Source organism: Sus scrofa, chromosome 16 (genome assembly GCF_000003025.6).
Source record: "Sus scrofa isolate TJ Tabasco breed Duroc chromosome 16, Sscrofa11.1, whole genome shotgun sequence".
Classification (NCBI taxonomy): Eukaryota; Metazoa; Chordata; class Mammalia; order Artiodactyla; family Suidae; genus Sus; species Sus scrofa.
In genome coordinates this window covers 39,619,484-39,634,291 of record NC_010458.4, presented here as the reverse complement: position 1 = coordinate 39,634,291, position 14,808 = coordinate 39,619,484, and the positions used below count along the sequence as shown (strand labels likewise).

Genomic DNA, 14,808 nt, shown 5'->3' with positions numbered 1-14,808 from the left:
AAAAAGAAAAGGAATACAAAAATACAATACCTTTTAAAATTGCACCTCAAAAAATCAAATACTGTGGAATACACCTGACCAAGGAGGTAAAGGACTTATATGCCGAGAACTATAAAACCTTAATCAAAGAAATCAAAGAAGATGTAAAGAAATGGAAAGATATTCCATGTTCATGGATTGGAAAAATCAATATTGTAAAAATGGCCATACTACCCAAAGCAATCTACAGATTCAATGCAATCCCTATCAAATTACCCATGACATTGTTCACAGAACTAGAACAAACAATCCAAACATTTATATGGAGCAATAAAAGACCCAGAATTGCCAAAGCAATCCTGAGAAACAAAAACCAAGCAGGAGGCCTAACTTCCCCAGACTTCAAGAAATATTATAAAGCCACAGTCATCAAAACAGCATGGTACTGGTATCAAAACAGACAGACAGACCAATGGAACAGAATAGAGAACCCAGAAATAAACCCTGACACCTATGGTCAATTAATCTTTGACAAGGGAGGCAAGAACATAAAATAGGAAAAGAAAGTCTATTCAGTAAGCATTGTTGGGATACCTGGACAGCTGCATGCAAAGCAATGAAATTAGATCACATCCTCACACCATGCACAAAAATAAACTCAAAATGGTGGAAAGAAATATAAGACAAGACACCATCAAACTCCTAGAAGAGAACATAGGCAAAACACTCTCTGACATCAACCTCATGAATATTTTCTCAGGTCAGTCTCCCAAAGCAATAGAAATAAGAGCAAAAATAAACCCATGGGACCTCATCAAACTGAAAAGCTTTTGCACAGCAAAGGAAACCAAAAAGAAAACAAAAAGACAACTTACAGAATGGGAGAAAATAGTTTCAAATGATGCAATGGACAAGGGCTTAATCTCTAGAATATCTAAGCAACTTATACAACTCAACAGCAAAAAAGCCAATCAACCAATGGAAAAATGGGCAAAAGACCCGAATAGACTGTTCTTCAAGGAAGATATACAGATGGCCAGCAAACACATGAAAAAAATGCTCAACATCGCTGATTATAAGAGAAATGCAAATAAAAACTACCATGAGATACCACCTCACACCAGTCAGAATGGCCATCATTAATAAGTCCACAAATAACAAGTGCTGGAGGGGTTGTGGAGAGAAGGGAACCCTCCTGCACTGTTGGTGGAATGTAAACTGGTACATCCACTACGGAGAACAGTCTGCAGATACCTTAGAAATCTATACATAGAACTTCCATATGACCCTGCAATCCCACTCTTGGGCATCTATCCGGACAAAACTCTACTTAAGAGAGACACATGCACCCGCATGTTCATTGCAGCACTATTCACAATAGCCAGGACATGGAAACACCCATATGTCCATCAACAGATGATTGGATTAGGAAGATGTGGTGTGTATATATATATATATATATATATATGCACAATGGAATACTACTCAGCCATAAAAAAGGATGACATAATGCCATTTGCAGCAACATGGATGGAACTAGAGACTCTCATACTGAGTGAAATGTCAGAAAGACAAAGAAAAATACCATATGATATTACTTATAACTGTAATCTAATATCTGGCACAAATGAACATCTCCTCAGAAAAGAAAATCATGGACTTGGAAAACAGACTTGTGGCTGCCTGATGGGAGAGGGAGGGAGTGGGAGGGATCGGGAGCTTGGGGTTATCAGATACAACTTAGAATAGATTTACAAGGAGATCCTGCTGAGTAGCATTGAGAACTATGTCTAGATACTCATATTGCAACAGAACAAAGGGTGGGGGAAAAATGTATACATGTAAGAATAACTTGATCCCCGTGCTGTACAGTGGGGAAAAAAGAAAAGAAAAGGAAAGAAAGAAAGAAAGAAAGAAAGAAAGAAAGAAAGAAAGAAAGAAAAGAAAAAAGAATTTGGCGTTGCTATGAGCTATGGTGTAGATCGCAGATGCAGCTCAGATCTGGCATTGCTGTGGCTGTGGCCTAGGCTGGCAGCTGTAGCTACGATTCGACCCCTAGCCTGAGACCCTCCACATGCCACAAGTGCGGCCTTAAAAAAAAAAAAAAAATAGTGTCTACAATGGAGATCCTATGTGGTTCTGTGGGTTACAAACCCTACTGGTATCCATGAGGATGTGGGTTCAAACCCTGGTGTCACTCAGTGGGTTAAGGATCTGGCATTGCCACAGACTACTCTGTTGTCACACAGTGGCTTGGATCCTGCCTTGCTGTGACTGTGGCATAGGCCAACAGCTGCAGCTCCAATTTGACCCCAGCCTAGGAGCTTTGATATGCCACAGATATGGCCCTAAAAAATAAAACAAAAGAAACCCTGATTGAAGGGCAGACCCGAGTCTTTTCATAAAGAGAGTGTGTTAATATGTCACTCCCATGTCACTGTTATCAGGAGTGGGGAAACCCCCGTTTTACTTAAACATGAGATATATCAGACAGAACATTAACTTCGTGGAAGTGGTAATAATAATTACAAGTGTGAGTCTAGCTCTGTGCTGTCTGTGTTGATGGACTTATTCTCTGTATCATCAAAAAGACTGTGGCACAAGATAATTTCAGATAGCAGACGAAAAAAGACCACTAGAAAGTCTTATATGGTGCTGCAAAATATGCCTAACTTATTAATCATGTTGTGTTTAAACAAGCAAAAACAAAATCAAGATTAGTTTGTCCTGAGCACACATCACCAGGATGAACAGAGAGCACTTAAGTGGATCAGTTCACTGTCAGAGCTTCAGTGCTTATCTGAAATGTCACTGCAGTGTGATCTCTTTAAGTCACAATTAAAGCAAACATTGTTTCTCAAAGATAACCCCCTTTCTTCCTTTAGGCTTAACCACTCCCCTCCCTTTTTCAGACTCCTCCTTCCCGCAAACCATGTGCTTCCATCTCTGTAGGAGGAGGTGGTGGTGAGGGGGAGTCAATATAATACCAGTTACTCTACAGAAACCACTGCAGGCCCAATCCTTTTTCAGTACTTGGTTTGGATATTGACATGTGATACAATTCTGGGAGGAGGTGTTCAAGAGGCCTCTGAGAGCACTGGGAAAGGTTTGAAAGCTCCAAAAAGAGACACAAAGAAAACACCCTTTTACTGCTCTGGAAGAAAGTGTATGAGAATGTGGTATTTGGAATGGCTGTCACCATCTTGTCCCACAAAAATGACAAATCAGAAATTAACCCGCAAGTTTCCTATCTTTGGACATCTACAAGATAACACTTCCTCTTACTGCTTAAGCCATTTTGAATTGAGTATTCTTTTACTTGCAGAAGAAAGCATCATCCCTGATACTATAATATCACCATTTTAAAAATAGAAAGTTGGTATCTTTATCTGATATTTTTGTTGTTCGGTTCTGTTTTCCTAAAACACAAGGCTAGGAGTTCTCTTGTGGTGCAATGGGTTAAGGGATCCTGCACTGTCACTGCAGGCTTGTGATCCTGGCCAGGGAATTTCCAAAGACAAGCCTTATATTCTAATTTTCTGTAATTTACTAAGACCTAAGATATAGTAATAATTTTCTTTTCTTACAAATGCTTGAGAACTTCAAGCTTACTTCACTTTTGAAATAGAAATTTAGTTTCCATACATCCTGGGCGTATATGCTGACTCAGAGTTCTGCCAGATTTTATATCTGTTGCAATTGTTTTGAATCACCAGAGAAATCTTTTCCAGTATTGATTGCACTTCTGTTCCTGCCCTTCTTGACCCAGATGTTTTATCTTATCCCAGTGAATCCTTTGTCATAAATTTTGTGCCTGTTCCTCATATTGTGGATGTTGTCATGTCTGAGAATAGTTTATGAGGTATTAAAAAGAAGTCCTCAAACCTGACCATCATCAGAATCTCCCCAAACTTACTAAATGAATCCAAATATCTCTTTTTTTTTTGGTCTTTTTGCGATTGCTTGAGCTGCTCCCGAGGCATGTGGAGGTTCCCAGGCTAGGGATTGAATCGGAGCTGAGGATGCTGGCCTACGCCAGAGCCACAGCAACGCAGGATCCAAGCCACATCTGCGACCTACACCACAGCTCACGGCAACACCGGATCCTTGACCCACTGAGCAAGGCCAGGGATCAAACCCGAAACCTCATGGTTCCTAGTCGGATTCGTTAACCACTGAGCCACGATGGGAACGCCCAAATATTTCTTTAAGTAATTATAATAATCAGGTCTGGCAACCACTAGCATAAGGGCAATAGAAGAGAGGGCATTTGTACCCTGATCCCATACCTAAAATAAATGGTTTTAAACCTCCCTTATAAAGTCAGCTATGTAAGAATATGTATGTTCTTGCCTCCTTTGTCATAGATTACTTGACCTAGGAACTTGAATTTATTTCTGGGCTTTCTAACCTGTTCCATTGATCTGTACATCTGTTTTTGTGCCAGGACTCTATTGTTTTGATGACCATAGCTTTGTAGTATTGTCTGAAGTCAAGAAGGTTGATGCCTCCATTTTTGTTTTTCTTTTTCAATATTGCAATCAAGGGTCTGTGTTAAATCATGTTAAAGGGGATTTCTGGGGTGGGAGGGGGTTGATATTCTTGGATTGAGTCTGGGGGTAGCCCTCAATTTAGAAGACAACTCAGGTTTCCCCCAGTTCATTTATGAACAATTTTCTGGACTGATCTCTGCAATGTAATATAGGCTTCTAGTCCTTCAGTGTCCCAGCTTGTAAGGAAATTCTCATCACTTTTTTAATTCCATCATGCTCAAAGGGATCGGGTGTTCTTTTCATGCCCAACACAATTATGCATGTTCCTTCTCTTCTGGTGGGCCCTCATGTGTTAAGGACTGTTGGATGGCAGGTTACCCACAAGCCAAGGCTCAGTGAGAGGGTTCCACTCCAGTAAGTGTGGGCCAACAGAACCCCTTTCCTGCCTCTCCAGGCCTCCTTCTCTCTGCTTGAAGGGCATCTGCTTCTGCCACTCCTTCCCATCCAGTGTGAGTTATTTCTCTGATGACCTCCTTCCTCTTCCTCCATCTCAGTCTTCTGCAGTCTTTTGAATTAGAGAAACCAGCTCTCTTTGCTGCCTGTGACTGTTACTGACCTGCATTAGGCTGTGGTGTCTTTGCGGCTTTGGGCTTTAGGGAGGGCTGGGGAGAGGAAAATGGCCTGTGTGGAACCAGTAGGGGTATGGTGGGGAGGGCAGGAATTGCACAGAAAATAGAATAGTACTTTGAAATGTAACCCATTGTATGCCCTGTATCATTAGTGTTTCATTCTGATTCTGAATAATTTAAACAGCATTATTTGGGCGGTTTAAGTATGAGAATAATGGCTCAAGATCTGTTACATCAGTGGTTAAGGGGAGCAGGAAAGTAGCTTTTATCACGATCTACAACAATCCTACCCAAACCATTGGAAAACATCAAGCGGAGCATCATCTATAATCTGTGACATACCAGCTCTTAAAATAGAAGTAGAGTTTTCTCTCAATTTGTTCCATACCCTGCCATTCAACTGAGTTTGGCTGGATGTTTTCCGCTTAAATTGGTATAGCTTATCTCCACAAATGACAATATCTGAATTTGATTGAAGGTTTATTCTTTATCAGATTCTGTACTCTAAACTTTATGCATATGTACTTACCTCATACGGTCCTCTAAATAACTCTGAGTTTATTTTTTCTCAGTAGGTGGTAGAAATGCCATTTTACAGATAAGGAACTTGAACTTTAATTTCACCCAGGGTCACACAGTTATTCAGTAGTGTGATTCAAACCAAAATCTTTGTGATCCCAGAGTTTCTGCTCTTACCCTCATATCACACCTTCACAGGAATACTAGAATCCAGTCTATCTCTGACAAGATCCTGGCATCACCACAGCCAATCTTAATTATGAACTCTGCGTGAAGACACACCATGGTTGTATCTGATCAGAGGTCATGCTGAGATACCACCCTGGACTTGGACAGATCCTCTGGAGTAGACAGATCCTTGAGGAATTAAGATTAAAATTTCTCTTTTGTGTTTATGTGCATGTGTATATGGGTGTATACGTAACAGCATCCCAGCACAGGTACAGCTAATTCCATTGTTTTTTGTTGTTGTTTAAAATATTCTTTGTTTTTAGACAGGTGATATAGTCACATGAATCAAAACCCAGACAGTATAAGGTCTTCCTTCCACCACCCCTTCAGCCAAGTTTATACCCCATTCCATTCCCCATGGATATTTTTTCAGAGTTCCTTATTTTCTTTTTAGGGCCGTACCCATGGCATATAGAAGTTCCCAGGTTAGGGGTCAAATTGGAGCTGTAGCTGCTGGGCCATGCCACAGCCACTGCAGCAGCAACATGGGATCTAAGCTGTGTCTGTGACCTATTCCACAGTTCACAGCAAAGCTGGATCCATAACACACTGAGCAAGGTCAGGGATCGAACCTGCATCCTCAGAGAGACTACATCGGGTTCTTAATCTGCTCAGTCACAACAGGAAGTCCCAGAGTTCCTTTTATGCTAATATAAATAAATGTAAATTTTTATTCTTATCCCTTTCTTCCTTTCATATGTAAAAGATAGTCATTTAAAAATTCTGTACCCTCCTTTGCTTTTTTCCCATAGATGTCTTGGATGTCCTTCCATGCTAGCACACAGAGAGATCCCTCATTCATATTAACAATGGCATAGTATTTCCTAGATCATCATTTACTAACCAGAACCTTTTTGATAGACCTTTCTTTCTTTCTTTCTTTCTTTCTTTCTTTCTTTCTTTCTTTCTTCTTTCTTTCTTTCTTTCTCTCTTTCTTTCTCTCTTTCTCTCTTTCTCTCTTTCTCTCTTTCTCTCTTTCTTTCTCTCTTTCTTTCTCTCTTTCTTTCTCTCTTTCTTTCTCTCTTTCTCTCTTTCTCTCTTTCTTTCTTTCTTTTTCCCCTGCTGCTCTCATGGCATGGCATGTAAAAGTTTCTGGGCCAGGGACCGAATCTGAGCCATGGCTGTGACCTATGCCACCGCTGCAGTGACGCTGGATCCTTAACCCACTGTGCTGGGGATAAAACCGTAGCCACCACAGAGACAAATTAGATCATTAACCCACTGCCACAGCAAGAATTTCCTTGTTTCCAGTGTTTTGCTCTTAGTGACGGATGCAGTGAATAAGCTCGAATAGATGTCATTGTGCATATGTGCATATGTATATCGATAGAAGTTTCTAAAAATACGATTACTGGACTTAAAAATGTGCATTTATAATAATTTTTCACAGATAATGCCAAATTGCCCTCACCAAGGGTTATGCTAGTTTGTACTTCCACCAGCAATGTGTGAGTTTACCACAGTCATTTTAACTTTTTTTTTTTTGTCTTTTTGGGACTGCACCTGCTGCATATGTAAGTTCCCAGGATAGCGGCTGAATTGGAGCTATAGCCGCTGACCTACACCACAGCCACAGCAACGCCAGATCCTAGATGCCTCTGCGACCTACACCACAGCTCATGGCAAGCCAGATCCTTAACCCACTGAGTGAGGCCAGGGATCAAACCTGCATCCTCATGGATGCTAGTCAGATTCATTTCCACTAAGCCACAGTGGGAACTCCCATTTTAACTTAAAAAATTTTTTTTCTTTTTTTTTAGGGCCTTACCCACGTCATATGGAATTCCCAGGCTAGGGATCAAATTGGAGCTGTGGCTGCTGGCCTATGCCACAGCCATAGCAACACAGGATCCGAACCGAATCTGCAACCTACACCAAAGCCCTTGGCAACGCCGGATCCTTAACCCACTGAGTGAGGCCGGGGGTCGAACCTGCATCCTCATGGATCCTAGTCAGGTTCATTAACCACTGAGCCATGAACAAAACTCCCTCATTTTAACTTTTTAACTTCCAACAGAGTGAACACATTTTTGGATTTTGGCCCATATGATTGATAAAAATGTACTTTAGCCCATTCAGTGCAATAAAATATTATAGGTTTCTTACTATGGTTAAAGTAAAACAACTTTTCGTATGTTTAAGAGCTATTTGTACTTCCTTTTCTGTGAAATTTACCCTTTTTTTTTTTCCCTTGGCTTATAGGTCTTTTTCTCACCAGTTTCTAAGAACTCTTACTATATTAGGGAGAATAGCATTGGTCTGTATTATGAATTGAACATTTTTTTTCCTGTTTGTCATTTGGCTTTTTCCTTTTTGATTTTCACATGATTAAGTTCGTTAGTCTTCTCTTATGTGTTATGGCTTTTAAGTCAAAGTTAAAAAGACATTTTTTACTCCAAGGTTATAAATGCGTTTGCCCTGTGTCATCTAGTACTTTCATTTTTTTAAAAAACATCTTATTCAAATCTTTGATCTACTTGGAGTTTATCTTGGTTTGTAGTACAATCTTTGGGTCTACCTTTTTTCTTCAGATGACTTTCTAGTTGTATCACAACATTTACTCAATAATTTGTGCTAATTCAGTGCCTACTGGTTTGAGATGCCACCTTTATCAGAGATGATATGTCTCTTAAAAGATACATATATCTTATATATGTATATTCTAAAATGGCTTTATTTTAGAATGCTAGAAGAAATTATAAATTTTTCTGTTGCAGATCTAGAGGATTTATTTTTTATTGGGGTAACATATGCATAGTGTGTGAAATTTACCGTTTTTAACATTTTTAAGTGTAAAGCTCAAAGGCATCAAGTATATTTGCATTTTTACACAACTGTCACCATCACCTATCTCCAGAACTTTTTCATCTTCCCACCATATGACTTGAATGAAATATTCTGTTCATTTTATGTTGCACCATTCATTTGTAAGCCACGTGCTGTTTTCAAAGATGTTCAAATTTTGTAAAGTGTACAACTTAGAATTTATGAAATATGGTACTAAACTCCCAAGTGTTTTTGGTGTGTTTCTGGATGTTCTGTTCTAATCCATTCATTTGCCTCTTTGTGTGCTAGTGTGTCACACTGTTTTAGTTACTGAAGATTTGGTATATCTTTTAATACATATAGAGCTAGTTTTTCCTCACTTTTTTTTCAAAAGGCTTCTCTTTCAGCTATGTTTTGTTTATCTGTCCTCCCTCTTTCTACCTCTATTTCACTTAAATTATAAAAACTTGAACACACAAGACCTTTTTATGCCTGAAGATCAGCTAAAAGTCTGGGTCAGAGTCAGTTTTCTAAAAGTTTATCTTTCTGAGTTTCTTCTGGTTTTTACCTCAGCACTGCCATAGGAGGTATAGTCCATTCCTGATCTATGTTACTGCCATAAAAGGGAGCCAGATGATCCAATGAAAGTTCTTAGAATCACTTACTCATTTTGCATCTTGTACATAGAATGGCAGTCTTTTTCAGTGAAGTAAGCATTGTCCTTATGATGAACATTCGTAAATGTTGGCAACTGCATCAGGGTTTGATGTGGTTCACTAATGCATTTACCCTCAGTAAGTTTGTTGTTTTGCCAGTTAATCCTATTAAATTTTTAGCATTTTAAATATTGTATTTCTAGAAACTTGGCTCTTTTGGCATCCATAGATCATAAACACATTTCTTTTTTGTTTTATTGAAGAACCCATTGTAAGAGCCAGTCAATCCTGTGGAAAATGGCCTTCAGTGATCTTACAGCTAGGACTGTGCGTCTTTATGATAATTGGATCAAAGATGCTGGTAAGTAACTGTATTTCCTAATTGTGGCTCATCTTTCCTTTTTCTGTTGTATATAATAGGATTTCATTGAAACAGAATGAGAGACTTTGACTTAACAATCCCTCCTAGACGCTCAACATAATGATTTTACTACTACTTAAAAAAGAAGTGTCAGGAGTTCCCATCATGGCACATTGTAAACGAATCCGACTAGGAACCCTGAGGTTTCGGGTTCGATCCCTGGCCTCGCCCAGTGGATTAAGGAACCGGTGTTGCCATGAGCTGTGGTGTAGTTCACAGATGCGGCTTGGATCCTGCATTTCTGTGGCTGTGGTGGAGGCCGGCAGCTGTAGCTCCGATTCGATCCCTAGCCTGGGAACCTCCATATGCTGTGAGTGTGGCCTTGAAAAGAAAAAAAGACAAAAACAAACCGAAGAAGTGTCAAGGATTTCATTGAAAATATGTGCAAAGCTTGAGGTTCAGAGCTATTCATTACAATGTTTATTTTTTTTATTTCCCCAATACATTATTTTTTTTCTACTGTGCAGCATGGTGACCCAGTTACACACACATGTATACATTCTTTGTTCTCCCATTATCATGCTCCATCATAAGTGACTAGAGATCGTTCCCTGTGCTACACAGCAGAATCTCATTGCTAATCCATTCCAAAGGCAATAGTCTGCATCTGTTAACCCCAAGCTCTAAATCTAGCCCACTCCCTCTCCCTCCCCCTTGGCAACCACAAGTTTATTCTCCAAGTCCATGATTTTCTTTTCTGTGGAAAGGTTCATTTGTACTGTATATTAGATTCCAGATATAAATGATATCATATGGTATTTGTCTTTCTCTTTCTGACTTTACTCAGTCTGAGAATCTCTAGTCCATCCATGTTGCTGCAAATGGCATTATTTTGTTCTTTTTTTTTTTTTTTGTCTTTTTGTCTTTTTAGGGCCTCACTCACAGCATGTGGAGATTCCCAGGCTAGGGGTCTAATCAGAGCTGTAGCCGCTGGCCTATGCCACAGCCACAGCAACGCAGGATCTGAGCCGCGTCTGTGACCTACACCACAGTTCATGGCAACCCCAGATCCTTAACCCACTGAGCGAGGCCAGGGATCAAACCCACAACCTTATGGTTCCTAATCAGATTTGTTTCTGCTGCACCATGATGGGAACTTCTATTTTGTTCTTTTTTATGGCTGAGTGGTATTCCATTGTGTATATATACCACATCTTCCTAATCCAATCATCTGTTGATGGACATTTGGGTTGTTTACATGTCTTGGCTATTGCGAATAGTGCTACAGTGATCATGCAGGTGCGTGTGTCTTTTTTAAGGAAAGTTTTGTCCAGATGTATGCCCAAGAGTGGAATTCCTGGGTCATATGGTAGTTCTATGTATAGATTTCTAAGGTATCTCCATACTCTTCTCCACAGTGGTTGTACCAGCTTACATTTCCACCATCAGTGTAGGAGGGTTCCCTTTTCTCCATACCCTCTCCAGCATTTGTTATTTGTGGACTTATTAATGATGGCCATTCTGACTGGTGTGAGGTGGTACCTCATGGTAGTTTTCATTTGCATTTATCTAATAATCAGAGATGTTGAGCATATTTTCATGTGCTTGTTGGCCATCTGTATATCTTCCTTGGAGAACAGTCTATTCAGGTCTTTTGCCCATTTTTCAGTTGGGTTGTTGGCTTCATTACAATGTTTATAATAGTGAAAATAGCTTTAATATCCAGAGAAGGGACTTAGTTAATAAATGATGGTACATTCCCATTCAGTAGCCATTAGAAGTGGTTGTATTGGCACAGTGCCCTTAGGCTTGATTCTGTCCTAATGCTCCTAAGGGAAATAACAGCTATTGCCAACAGTGACTCTGGGAGTTCTTGTCATGACTCAGCAGAAATGAATCTGACTAGTATCCATGAGGACGCAGGTTCAATCCCTGGTTGCTCGGTGGGTTAAGGATCCGGGTTTGCCATGAGCTGTAGTGTAGATTGCAGATGCAGCTCACATCCCACCTTGCTGTGGCTGTGGCATAGGCCAGCAGCTGCAGCTCTGATTAGACCCCTAGCCTGGGAACCTCCATATGTGGCAGGTATGGCCCTAAAAAGACAAAAACAAAAAACACACAAGTGACTCTGTCTGGGATGACTCGAGTGGGAAGAGCTACACCTCCTAACCCCTGGGCTGTATCGGAAAGGGTGGGGAGCATTTCCTAGCTTAACCTCTGAGTAATTTTGAAATGCCTACCTTCTCCCCTTGCCCGCTAAAAAAATAAAAATGAATGTTACAGAAGAACATTTTATGCCATAGCAAGAAATTTAAAATACACTAAGTGAAAGCAGGTTATGAACACCACATGTGTTTTTTCTGTGAGTATTAGAAGTTATCTCTATGTTGTAGGGTTATGGGTCATTTCTATTTTCTTATCTGTTTCTGTCTAGGGTTTTTTTGTTTTTGATTTTGTTTTTGTTTTTTGCTTTTCAGGGCAGCACTTGCAGCATATGGAAGTTCCCAAGCTAGGGGTTGAATCAGAGCTACAACTGCCGGCCTCTACCGCAGCCACAGCAATGCCAGATCTGAGCCACATCTGTGAGGCCAGGGATCGAACCCGCAACCTCATGGATCCTAGTCTGGTTTGTTAAACACTGAGCCACAAAGGGAACTCCAGTCTGTGTGTGTGTGTGTGTTTTTTTTGCTTTTAGGACCTCACTCACAGCATATGGAGGTTCCCAGGCTAGGGGTCTAATTGGAACTACAGCTGCCTATGCCACAGCAATGCCAGATCTGAACCACAACTGGGACCTACACCACAGCTCATGGCAACACGGGATCCTTAACCCACTGAAAGAGCGAGGCCAGGGATTAAATTTGCAACCTCATTGTTCTTAGTTGGATTCGTTTTCACTATGCCACAACAGGAACCCCCAATCTACATTATATTTCTAAACCACACAAATATATGTTGCTTTTACAACTATGACAAAATGTGGGTTTTTTTTGCCTTTTCTAGGGCTGCTCCTGTGGAGGTTCCCAGGCTAGGGGTCTAATCAGAGCTGTAGCCATCGGCCTATACTAGAGCCACAGCAGCACCAGATCCTAGCCACGTCTGCGACCTACATCACAGCTCATGGCAATGCCAGATCATTAACCCACTGAGCAAGGCCGGGGATCGAACCCGCAACCTCATGGTTCCTAGACGGATTCATTAACCACTGCGCCACGATGGGAACTCCAACAAAATGTTTTAAAAATATAACAAAGGTAATTTAAAAAAAAAATAGATACAGAATCAGAGCATTTTATTTATGTATTAATTTGTGGAGCACTTTAGAGCTGAAATGAACTCAGCTATCCTCCAAGCTACTTCCTCAGATTAGAGTTGGAGAAACTGAGGCCCAGAGGTGTGACCTTCCCAACGTCTTGGTCAGTAGTTAGCAGAAAAGTTTAGAACCTGTGTTTTCTGATAAGGATTAGAAATCTGATGTTCAGCACTTGACTTACTTTCCACATATTCACCAGCATCACCACTTTAGATTAGTTCTTACCTGTCAATTAGAAATCACACATTCAGCAAATTCAGGAGGAAAAAGTGCCACTTCTTGGTACCTACATCAGTTGAAATTATATTTCAGTTTGCACTGATTTCAGCAAAGATACACTGTTTCATAGTTGCCATATTCCTCAGTAGACTGCTAAAGACCAATCTTATTTCACTAAAAGAAGTCACAACAGTTTTGTACCTGAAGATGCCAAGAACTTAAAAAAGATCCGTAAATAGAAAAGCTTCACTCTGGTGACTGGATAGTGAAGAGAATGGTGAATGACCTTTTTATTTGGAGGAGGGGGGTTATGCCCCCCCCCGCCCCCAGCATATAGAAGTTTCCAGGCTAGGAATCGAATCAGAGCTGTAGACACTGGCCTACACCACAGCCACAGCAACGTGGGATCTGAGCTGTGTCTGTGACCTAAACCACAGCTCATGGCAATGCCGGATCCTTAACCCACTGAGCAAGGGCAGCGATTGAATCTGCATCCTCATGGATACTAGTGAGATTTGTTTCCACTGCACCATGATGGGAACTCCAAGAATGACCTTTTTTAAATTTTCTTATTTTTTTTCTTAGTTTTTCAACTTATGTAATGGTTCAGAGAACATACAGGTTTCTTTAGAGATTATCTTTCTCTGAAGTTGTGCAATTGTTTGTTTTCATAAATTCAGTACTTACTTAAAATACTTTTTTAAATTCGAATGGTTTTTATTTTATTTATTTATTTATTTTGCTTTTTAGGGCCACACCCACACCGTATAGAGTTTCCCAGGCTAGGGGTCAAATTGGAGCTATAGCCATAGGTCTACACCAGAGCCACAGCAACGCAGGATCCAAGCCACACCTTTGACCTACACCACAGCTCATGGCAATGCCGGATCCCTAACCCACTGAGCAAGGCCAAGGATCGAACTCTAAACCTCATGGTTCCTAGTCAGATTCATTTCTGCTGTGCCACAACGGGAACTCCCTAATGGTTTTATTTTATTTATTTCTAGAAATACTAATATTTAATTAATTAATTAATTGATTTTTTGGTCTTTTTTACCTTTTCTAGGGCCCCTCCCGTGGCATATCGAGGTTTCCAGGCGAGGGGTCTAATCAGAGCTGTAGCCACCGGCCTACACCACAGCTCACACCAATGCTGTATCCTTAACCCACTGAGGGAGGGCAGAGATTGAACCCGTAACCTCATGGTTCCTAGTCAGATTTGTTAACTACTGAGCCATGACAGGAACTCCCTAAAAATACTAATATTTTAAATCCTTTTCAAAGTAGAAGTATATCTTGTCACCTGAACTCTCATGATTTAAACTTGGGCACCAAGTAGATATGGGTCAATTTTTTGAAATAGACCTGTTTTTAAGAGCAGATCCCTTGCTATCCAGCTCTTGCTATGCACCATCCAAAATGCAGCAACCCAAAAGATGCAGTTAATCAATATCCTTGAGTCCCCATCGTGGCTCAATGGAAACGAATCTGACAAGCATACATGAGGACGTAGGTTCGATCCCTGACTTTGCTCAGTGGGTTAAAGGATCCGGCATTGCCATGAGCTGTGGTGTAGGTCACAGGCACGTCCTGGAACTGGTGTTGCTGTTGCAGTGATGTAGGCCGGCGGCTACAGCTCCTC

At 40.6% G+C, this 14,808-nt stretch overlaps 1 protein-coding gene across 2 annotated transcripts in view; it reads left to right on the top strand.

Moving 5' to 3' along the window:
* Positions 1–14,808, top strand: part of ELOVL7 (ELOVL fatty acid elongase 7) — a 92,152-nt gene that overhangs the window by 45,982 nt on the left and 31,362 nt on the right. For both annotated transcript variants that reach the window (XM_021077108.1, XM_021077109.1), the window contains exon 2: positions 9,537–9,634. In XM_021077108.1, coding sequence (XP_020932767.1) covers positions 9,571–9,634 — 64 coding nt within the window. In that variant the 5' untranslated portion in view covers positions 9,537–9,570. The remainder of the gene's footprint in view (positions 1–9,536; positions 9,635–14,808) is intronic.